This window comes from Nanorana parkeri, unplaced genomic scaffold, assembly GCF_000935625.1.
Source record: "Nanorana parkeri isolate BGI_ZX_2015 unplaced genomic scaffold, ASM93562v1 scaffold1317, whole genome shotgun sequence".
Taxonomy (NCBI): Eukaryota; Metazoa; Chordata; class Amphibia; order Anura; family Dicroglossidae; genus Nanorana; species Nanorana parkeri.
The window spans coordinates 160309-171140 of record NW_017307585.1 but is presented as its reverse complement, the minus strand read 5'-3'; the positions used below and the strand labels follow the sequence as shown (position 1 = coordinate 171140).

The 10832-nt window shown below is 38.3% G+C and overlaps 1 protein-coding gene across 5 annotated transcripts in view; it reads left to right on the top strand.

Moving 5' to 3' along the window:
• Window positions 1-10832, top strand: part of GRIA2 (glutamate ionotropic receptor AMPA type subunit 2) — a 158751-nt gene that overhangs the window by 111750 nt on the left and 36169 nt on the right. For all 5 annotated transcript variants that reach the window (XM_018569284.1, XM_018569286.1, XM_018569285.1 and 2 more), the window contains exons 10-11: window positions 5179-5385; window positions 7384-7754. In XM_018569284.1, the coding sequence (XP_018424786.1) occupies window positions 5179-5385; window positions 7384-7754 (578 nt within the window). The remainder of the gene's footprint in view (window positions 1-5178; window positions 5386-7383; window positions 7755-10832) is intronic.

The following is a 10832-nucleotide window of genomic DNA, read 5'->3' as shown; positions in this document are numbered from 1 at the left end:
TCCTCTAACCCCCCCCCCCCCACCTCATTTTATGGTTTGTGACTATGTATGTGACTATGTTTGTGTAATTTATTTGTGCCTAACTGCTTTAAGATACCCTTTGCTCTTAATGAAAATGCTTCTTCCTGCCAAGACCACTCCACTCTGGTGCTCTGTGCTGGCAATGCTCACACAGGCTTATATTTCAGAGAAAGAGAGGAGCTTTGTCTGACAAGGTCATGCAGTGCACATCTGCTGAAAGGGAAGACTGCTGACAGGAAGAGAAAGCAGAGTGAGCAGAAGGTAACCTCATCAGTGACTGGCTTCTCCTCTGTTGTCCACAAGCAGGGGGTGTGCCTGAATGGTGCCGTGGTGCTGTGACTGCAGTGGAGGTTCAAAATCTGACTATTCTATCTGGCTGTGGAGCATAAATCATAAGACTAACCAAATCAGATTTTACCTATGTATTTACCTGTATGCCAGAAGTGTAGCTTTAGTGAGGCACCTAATAGTTAGAAAGAAAATCTAGAGTAAATATGTGGGTCTAACAAATCTAATTAATCCGTTCTGAATAGATTTGGACCTGTTGGAAATACAACATTCTAGGCCTTCCTCATGCCTAGCTGTGAAAATACCTTTGCTTTTGGATTTTGCAGCACTGCCACCTGTTCAGTTTTGCATTTGTTCAGCTTCCAGTCTGCAATAAAAAGCTTAAAGCCTAACTCCGGGCAGAAAACACTTACTGCAGTTCAGTAAGTTGTGTAGTCCCTTTGCTGTAAACACTGCTGCCATTATAGGATCTTTCTCCTTTTCCCTGAGAATCTCACTTATACTTGTGGGTGGGGGTCTAGTTCCTGCTGAAGTTCCATGCCCTCAGTTGCTCCAAGGCTGTGGGTCACATAGGCCTTAGCTCTGCGGTTGCATCTTCAACCTCCCCCACCTCCTTCTGGCCAATCACAAAACAAAATGCCCAAGGCTCCATTTTGTGATTGACCAGGAGAAAGGGGTAAGGAGATGTCACCACAGCGCTGAGATCTATGAGACCTGAAGTGCTGCAGCTGGGCATGGAAATTTAGTGGGAGCTGGACTTCCATCCACAGGTATACTTAAGCTTTGCCAGGAGGAAGAACTTATTATGTCAGGGGTGTTCACAGCAAATGAACTATACAACTTACTAAATGGCACTGAGTGTATTGTGCATGGAGTTGGACTTAAAAGAGTCTCTGTCACTCAGGGGAGGAAAAGGGGGAAACTGCTGTAGTTAACAGTGCCTGCACATACCTTCTAAGCCTTCCTATTATGACCATTCTGACAGACAAAGCTTCAGCAGCATTTGTCCAGGTTTGTCTATTCCGCACACAGCAATGACAGCTCAAAGTTCTGATCTCACCTTCTAAAGTGTATCATTCATATTCTCTTAGGAAGAATCCACTAGGTCAGGGGTAGACAAACTCCAGCCCTTAAGCTGTGGTGAAACTACAAATCATTAATCTGCCTCTGGGAGTCATGCCTGTGGTTGTAAAAGTTTTGCAATGCCTTATCGGATTTGTAGTTGCACCACAGCTAGAGGTTCAGAGTTTGCCTACCTGTGCACTAGGTGGAGTGGAATATACTCTCTAGTGGATTCTCCATACAATATATGGAAAAACTATTTTATAGGTACCAAGTTATAAGTGGGTGTGTGTGAGGAATATCTTTGCCAAGATCATGGAGACCAACCCATTCATGTGTCTTGAATTGGACTACTGTTAGGGTTGGGATGTCTTTAAAAATTAAATTGTTAAAATGTATGCTTTTTGGGTTTTTTTTATAACTGACTGGAACTGCTAAGGCAAAAAATTGCTGTTGAGGCAAATATACTGCAGTACCCTAATTTGTATATGAAATGTTTAAGTGCTGTTATAAATTACAGTACAATTCTGTGCAGCTCACAAGAAAAGAGACAGCGTATTGTTATATAACCAAGTCACAGTATTCCCTAAGGACTGATATGATTATATGTAGCGGCATCCCATCCATCTCTCTATTACCTTTCTCCCCCAGCACCCTAATCAGCTCACATTGTGTATTACACGTCCCAGAACAGATATTTTTAGATCTAGCATATCAATATTTCTGTGAGAAGAACTCAAGTAATTTCCTCTCATGGGACTAAAAATAGCTTGTGGAATATTTAAGCCAGTTTTCCTGAGATATTAGTTTAAACATCAATATCACACTAAACATGTCTACCTCATTAACAGATAATGAGGAAAAAAACGGTGAAATCTTAGTTTATGAATCCAATCAGTTTCTCTGTTTATGGGGAGCCTGTCATTTGAACCGTTTGAATTATTGAGTAGCACAACTATACAGTCTTATTGTAGGCACATCTTTTATATCCTACCCCACCCCCAAGGCATCTGCTCTTGTCATCGACCAGTGAATTCACACCACACCTTTATGGTTTCTCATCCAGAATGCTGTTTTTTAAAACAGATAAATTTTTTACAAATTTTTAGTGTTTACAAGACGTAATTCTTGCTTGTACATTAGCCCATACAGTGTGCTGGTATTGAAACTGGCTCTGGGATTTGTCACTTTAAAGCCCCGTTCACATTGAGCGATTTATCGCGTGGTAATTCCCGCGATATCGCGGCAAATTACCGCGCGATATCGCGCTCCAATGCATTTCAATGGGGCAAAGGGTCCTGCTGTCACGGGTCGTGTGTCGCTACAGCAGGACCCTTTTTGGAGCGGATTAAGCCGCGATTCAAGCTTGCTCAATGCAAGCTTGAACGCGATATCGCACGGCAAATCTCGCGATATCGCGCAATATGCAAATCGCGCGACAAACGTGTGATTTGCATATCGCGCAGTGGGAACGGGGCCTTAAGCTGCGCAGTGTGGTGTTGATTTGGGAGTGTTGTCTAAAAAATAAAAAAGGTCTGGCCAGTCTTTTTTATGTTCACAGCTAGGCTAGATTAATGTCTAGTTATTGGGGGGATTTACTATCTACAAGAGCTTAGCCAGGTGAATATGTGTTCACTTTGAACACCCAATCTTGTGTATAGGTATTTAAGAATTTAAAAAAATGTAAATTGTAATTGGAAAGGATAAATTAATTCAGTTTAATTACAAAATATACTTTTTAAAGTAAACGAATCCCATTGTTTCTATTTTTCAAGAACCTGGAAGTGACCTAACACATACACAGAGTGAAAGCGCCACTGTTCTATGCCACTCCTTCTCACCTTCCACCCTGTGTGTTTACTAAAGTATTTTTGCCAGCAGTCTGGGCAGTGTAGTCCAAGCTTCCCTTTGGCTATAAATAAACATTCATACTCTATGGAAGCTTCAGATTAATTCCCCTGGCACATGAACGTTAGCATCCATCCTGCTTGTTGTGAGTCAGGCTGCTTCCCAGAATGCATGGTTTCTTACTAAATGCCCAAACCATCTTACATAACCTTGTACATTTGGATAAGAGGGTCCTTTCTGAGATGAACCCAAACAATTGACCTTCTTGCCATATCATGATAAATAAATCCTGAACAGTGCAAACAAAGCAGCATATGCTCCATTGGTATAGATTAGTATATCACTGAACTAACAGCAAAAACAATAAGCATCATCCACAATCTCATATTCTGGTCACTTTAAGAGGTAACATGTGAGAGACATTTTCACTCTCCATGTGACCTTTTTGTTTCTTATTGAGCAAACAACCTATGCAAGTCTATGCTTGGGTACATTATGGCTGCAGCTTTACTGAGAAACCCTAATTCTGCCACATTTACTCACAACTTTGTTCTTAAATTCATTGTCTCAGTAGATTATGCGTGTAACATTGCTGAAATGCCTTGATTCTGCCATTTGTACTCACAGATTTGTTCTTACATTCATTCTCTAAAGCGTATGCCCACACCCATAGTTTCTGACCTTAAGTAATAGCAGTGAGGCCTACACTTAACCAATATATTAGGTATAAAAAGATACTTAAATGACAGTTTAAGGTTCTGCTTAAGCAATTTTATGACTAGCTAACAGATTGAACGGGACAACAGTTAAGACTCTGTGGTTTGTCTCATTACTAGGTAATTCATTTTGTCTGGTTCTAATGCCAAGAATTTTTCCCCAAAAATTACATAATGATGAGCACACATTTATTCATGTATAAACAGCTACCAGAATGTAAATGGCAAACACATCTTCAGGGAAAAGCATGATATTTCGTCAATGACTCAGAATAGCAGAGAACTTAGCAATTAAACTGTGACTGTGGTGTTTCGGCACTAATGCAAGCCAATTACAATTGGTGTCATGGGGAATTTTCATATGGTAGTGACTTTTTCAAATTGAACATAATTTATGATGCGCATCTGACCTTTACAATTTGTGACCTGGGATCAAAACACCATTACAGACAATGTGGTCATATAGCCCTTCTGGTAACAGGAATTTGGATTATGCAGATAAAAATGATTCTTCCATTGCAGGTGCAGCACATGAGCACAGCCACAATCTCAGTTTAGTAACAGGATTAGGCATAGGGGTTAGCACTTCTGCCTTGCAGCACTGGGGGTCCCCTTTTCAAATCTTAGTCAGGACACTATCTGCAAGAAGTTTGCATGTTCTCCCTGTGCTTGCGTGGGTTTCCTCTGGGAACAATGGTTTCCTCCCACACTCCAAAGACATATTGGAAGGTTAATTGGCTCCTATCTAAAACAAAGGGAGAAAGCAAAGGGTTGCTTTAAATTATAGGATTCAGCTAAAAACTTAACTTCAGCAGTATGCACTCACCTGTCCTTACTCCTGCACTGGGACTTGGAAAAAAACTTTATGACCAAGGAAACTGCACAGGCAATTCAGGGGCAACAAAAAACAAAACTAGATGGCCCTGGTGGGCAGAGTAGCAAGCCAGAGGTTTTTATTGTTCATGGAAATATATCACCGATGGTCAGAAGCATGATGGGCAGCTGTGCAGTACTCTGAAGATCCTGCGAAATTAGGGCAAGGTCTATACATACTCTGCATAACATTTTTTTTCTTTCGTACTGCAGTAAGAAGCCCAATTATGTTTCACACCTGTCTGAAAATAGGATTGTGTGGTTAATAATGCTTGCCAACAAGTTGCATACAAATGTTAGTTTTACATATTTTACAATTTGGTATTAAAGATGCTCAGATCTTGGTAGATAATGGTTGTGATATTTCCAGGAAGCCCCATATGTGATGTATAAGAAAAATGCAGATCAGTTTGAAGGAAATGATCGCTATGAAGGATATTGTGTTGATCTGGCAACTGAGATTGCCAGGCACTGTGGATTTAAGTACAAGCTGACAATAGTTGCTGATGGGAAATATGGAGCAAGAGATGCGGAAACCAAAATATGGAATGGAATGGTCGGGGAATTAGTTTATGGGGTAAGTACAGTACAGCATTTTACCTAAAAATGTTAATATACAACACCAAAGAACACTAACTTTTATAATGAAATTGTTTGCTAAAACCAATTATTTTATGGTCATGTCTGAAACTTGCTGTACTAAATATAAGAAACCATTAACAATGCACATACTTGAAATATTCAGTGTGCACCTATTATTTTGACTTAGGCAGTTAATAACAAATGTAATATTTGGATGGTAGTTTAGTGTGAATTACATGTGTATATAACTGATCTATTTCATATAGGTGACATGTCTAGCTGAAGCCACCTGATGCTACAACATAGCTGATTATTATATAGCTGTGCCCTTGGGGTATCTTCTTGAGACAGTAACAAAAGAATCACATTTCATGTTTAAGTTGTGTGATGACAGTACTTCACATAACACCTGGGGAGATGTGGAAACATTTTTGTGCGGTCAAGCTTTACAATTACTCACAAACCACAAAGCTATTTTCCTTTTTCTGCTTCAGACATGAATCATAATTTTTATTTCACCTCTTTCACCTTGAAATATGACGTTATTAAAGGTCTGAAAGAATGAACAGTGGTATTTATTGAAGGATTTATATGCTTGACATATTATTTTAGTTTCCAAAAGTCTGTCAAGGAGCACAAAGCTATATATTTGTGATGAGTGAGTCATGCCATATTGTATCATGGGGCTTATATATGAGGAAAGTGTGCTAGCAAGAAAATTGCTTGATGCCCATAGCAACAAGTCAGAATCATTGGTTAATTTTTAACTCAGAAATGACAGCTAGAAGAAGATTGATTGTTATTAGTAACAAGAAATGTTCTTGTTAGCACATTTTTCTTACATAAGCTCTTTGTGATTCCTGAATGCTAAATTGTTACAAGATTGGAGCCACAATACTTTATAGCATCCCATTGTGTACATTATATAGTAGCAACAGAGATACCATGAGATGCTAGTCCAATTCGACTCTTAGGCCTGAAGGACTTGCAATCCCTTTGTCACACAGAATGCCGTTTAGACGCCATAATACATTACAGGCAAGTATGGGTAATTTAAAGACCCAGAACCCTGAAGCTGGGGTTGAATCACGGGGGTTGACTTTTAAAAGTCACATAGGCTGTTCACTTTGAAAGGGAATTTTCCCTTAGCTTAGTGAATGTGGTAAAACTTCACATTGCAATGTATAACCAATCACGTGCAAGGAAAATTATAAAAAAAACATTTTTGTTTGCACAAGATTGGTTGATGGAAGTCAGCAGAGCTTTACCTCATTCATTTAGCTAAGGGGAAACTTCCCCTGCAAAGTGCAAATTCCCTTGCAAAGTGAATAACCTGGTTGCTTTTAATAAATCAAGCTTACTGCCTCTGTACCTTTAAATCACTATGCTTTTCACTATTTAGTTACATTAACATGCTGTATTTGCTCACTTATTCTGCACCCTAAGACCTAGTTTCAGTTGCAACTGTTGCATCTCCTTTACCTATACCACTAATGTGTACAGCTACTTTTTATGAATGTTTACAATTCTGTTATCATTATATATCATTGTGTTTGCACATAAAGTGGAAGAGAGCATATTTTTCTTACCTTTTAACAATCATTGTGCTTAAAGTCCTCACATGTAACAATCCTTATGCTTAAACAGAATGTCTTCCATTTTATATCATTGCTCTGCACCTTCACAGACAAAATTCATTTTTATCAGTGAAGTTTTTATTGCACCTGTCTTCTACTGTTCTAAGTCCAAATGCTGCTGCTTTGAGTTTCAATTTTAACCTGCTTCTAAAACTATTATTTTATACATTTCATTTTAAAATATTTGCATTTCTTATGATTATTCTGAATCTTGTTCTGTTGTTCTGAATTGTAATAGCATAAAATATATTTAATAAGGTCAATTAGAAGGTAACTTAGCTGTCAGTTTAAGTCTCTCAGTTAAAACAAAACAAAAAAATTATAATTTTTTTCATTGTACATTTTTTGTTTTACAGAAAGCTGATATTGCAATAGCTCCATTAACAATTACACTGGTGAGAGAAGAAGTAATTGACTTCTCCAAACCTTTCATGAGCTTGGGAATCTCCATTATGATCAAGAAGCCTCAGAAGTCAAAACCGGGAGTGTTTTCCTTTCTTGATCCTTTAGCATATGAGATCTGGATGTGCATAGTGTTTGCTTACATTGGGGTCAGTGTAGTTTTATTCCTGGTCAGCAGATTTAGCCCATACGAATGGCATACTGAGGAGTTTGAAGACGGAAGAGAAACTCAAAGTAACGACTCATCTAATGAGTTTGGGATATTTAATAGTCTATGGTTTTCCCTTGGTGCCTTTATGCAGCAAGGATGCGATATTTCGCCAAGGTTGGTGACTCATCTCTTTTTACTTTGTGCATTTTTGGCCTGAAGTGGATGCCATGGTGCATATACACTGTATTTACTGTGCTAGAGACATAAAAAGCTCATCGTATGGTGACACTAATTTTTTTAGAGGTTTGAATTCTGGAAAAAGGAGCCTAAAGCTGTGGGTTGAAATATATTATTTACCTAAGAGTTTACTCAAAATAAGTATATGCACCATTTAAAGACTACAAAAATGCACAAGGTTCCAATCATTTTATGCCTGCTTGGAGGGGTACCGTGTTTTTGCTGCATTCCCAGTCTACAGTTCCAGGCCCTTATGGGCAGCATGAACTGTGATGGGATAAAAGGATGGTGAGCTGCAAATGGAATGGAATTGTTGCTCCTGCGCCATGCAATTCACAGTTGACTACTTTATGTACTAATTTTGTATGTATAAAGCTGATAAAGAAATCATATATCAAAATAATTAGCTGAACAAAAGTGAACTATGTTGTAGAGTTTGTCTTGGATGTGAGTAGACTGGCAATTATTGTGTTGTCATTTCAAGTGTAGAAAAAAACAATACTGGTTTTAGATTGATTTTTCAGCATATACCTTTAAGAATTAAGTATATCTTTACTAATTTTTATTTGAATATTATATATTGTTCAGTAACAAATTTCAGTAACAAATTCATGAAAAAGAGCATTCCTGAGTAATACAAATGTGTGGCATTAGGTGAAAACAACATCACATTTCTTCAGAAAAGTAAATCGTTAAAAGTCTTAAGTCTCTGAAATCACAAACACCTTATGTGCAGGATTTAAAACAATATTTTGAATGTGCAGTGCTTTGAGGATAAAAATAATAGTTATAAAAATGAAGACTGGTATAAGAGGGATAAGTAGGCTGGTATTGCTGACCTCCTTTTAAAATTGTTGAATGACTCTGTCTGGTACTTTCATTAAAGGGTTTCTAAACCCTTTGGTTTAAAAAAAAAAAAAATGATTTAAAAGCGGTTCAGACTTACCCCTGTCTTCGCTGTGCACTCCCGTCCGAAAATCGGAAAATGCTCGGGCTGCAAAGCATCTAGGGGCGGGCGCATACAAGGTAAGACAAGGTAAGTCTATGGACGAGTGCACCCGCATGCAGACACCGTGGGACAGGAAGTACCACCAAGGACAGAGGAGCGCAGGATTGGAGACCCGCAGCACCATTGTAGAGAATGCTGAAAACTACAGGAAAGAAGAAGAAGATTGGATTAATAGACATCATTTAAGGTAAGTGTTTTAATTAACATTGGGGAGGGAAAAACGCTTTTCCTTTAAAGTCACTTTAAGTTACTGACCCAGAATTAGTATTCAGAGTATAGAGAGCATTCACATATAGAGTGAAGTCAAAACTCATTGCCTGCATTCTTGATTTAGAAAGCACTACAGCCAATGGATCAGCATAGCAGTAAGGCAAATATTTTTTTTAGAGCAGAGGTCACAAATGGCTGCCTGCTTATATCTCTAAATATTGGTTTCCATTAAATTTATTGGCAAAGCACACAATACATAACCTTTCAATTTGACAACAATATAAGCTTTATACCATGTTTGGTGTTTTAAAATTGGCTGAATATTGCAGCTTTCATAGTGGACAAGTACTTCTAGCATGTGACGATTACAAAGCTGTGCTTGTGGCAACACTTTGGCTACATGAATCATAACCGAACAATATGAAGACGTAAAGGAAACAGAAAATATTTAAATTCATATATAGTAATTTATGTTGTAGCCAAGTAAAATTATGAACAGATATCTTAAAGTGTACTCAGCTGGAAGTATATCAGTATTTTTCATTTGGGAATAATTTGGTATGGTATTTTTGGAAGCAGGAACATTCAGTGCTAATTAAATTAACTCTTAAAAAGCACTCAAAAAAGGTTACCACAGCAAAAATAATTGTTTTCAATGTTGAAAGTTTATTACAAATTCACCTGTATACCCTAAATTCATACTAGATTCTAACTTCTGATTCTTAAGCTAACTGAACCACTAAATGTATAACGTTAAACCTATCCCCTAAACCTAACACCTGGTGTGAACCACAATTAAACTGAACTTTAACCCTAAACTTAACTCTTAAACTCAACCTTATCCTCCTAATCAAACTAAGCTAACATAAAATAAACCTGTCCCTTTTAACTTAACTGTAACCCACAACTAAGCCTTAAAGTGACATTGAAGCTAGAATCCCCCCCAATACTGCTTTAAGGACTTACCTTGTGTGATGCTTCTTGATCAGAACAGCTTCTTCCTTCCAAAGTCCTTCCAGCGCTGGTGGGTGCCAGTCTCTGATTCAGTGCAGACTCCCCGGGTCCCACAGAGTCTGTCATGCATGCTCGCTCCCGGCTGCCCATTCAGTGTCAGCGGTGCTCTCCTTCTCTAACCTCCGATGATCTGTATTGCGCATACGCCCGCCCACACTTCCTTCTTATACTTGTGAATATATTGGGCACAACTTCCAGAGTTCAGTTCCTGTTTTAGAACGTTGTTACCTAATTTGGTAAGTATAGTGTGTTACAGTCTTTTATAAAACTAATCTCTAGCTTCTTTAAAATGTCTACATTTTCTTTTGTGTTTGTGGTCTTCTCCGCATGTCATAGAGTAGATTTAGAGTAAAAAGAAAAGTTTAAGGTCCATGATGCAATGCAATCATTCAGTGCTTTGCTATGCGTAAGCTGTGCTGTCAGTTGGCATACTATTGTAAAGCAGATTGGATTTTAGAGTAGGTTTTGGTGCTGGTATCTTTCAGAGTGGTAAAATTTGCATTAGGGAGTATTATTTTACAGGGAAGGTTAGAATTAAAAGCAGGTCTACATGTAGATTTGTGAGAGTAGGGTTACAGCATCGCTCTTTGTGCTGGCAGGTCTGTGCTGAAAGCTACAAGCGCCAACCTGCCAATGCTAAATTGTAATGTATCCTCTTTTGGAGTAGGGGATCAAAGACATAAAAAAATTTAAGGGAGTTAGATACTTGGCTGCAAATTGTTCTACGGTATTTCCTTACAAGTATGTAGACATTAAATGCTTGTATTTGGAGATTTAAAACT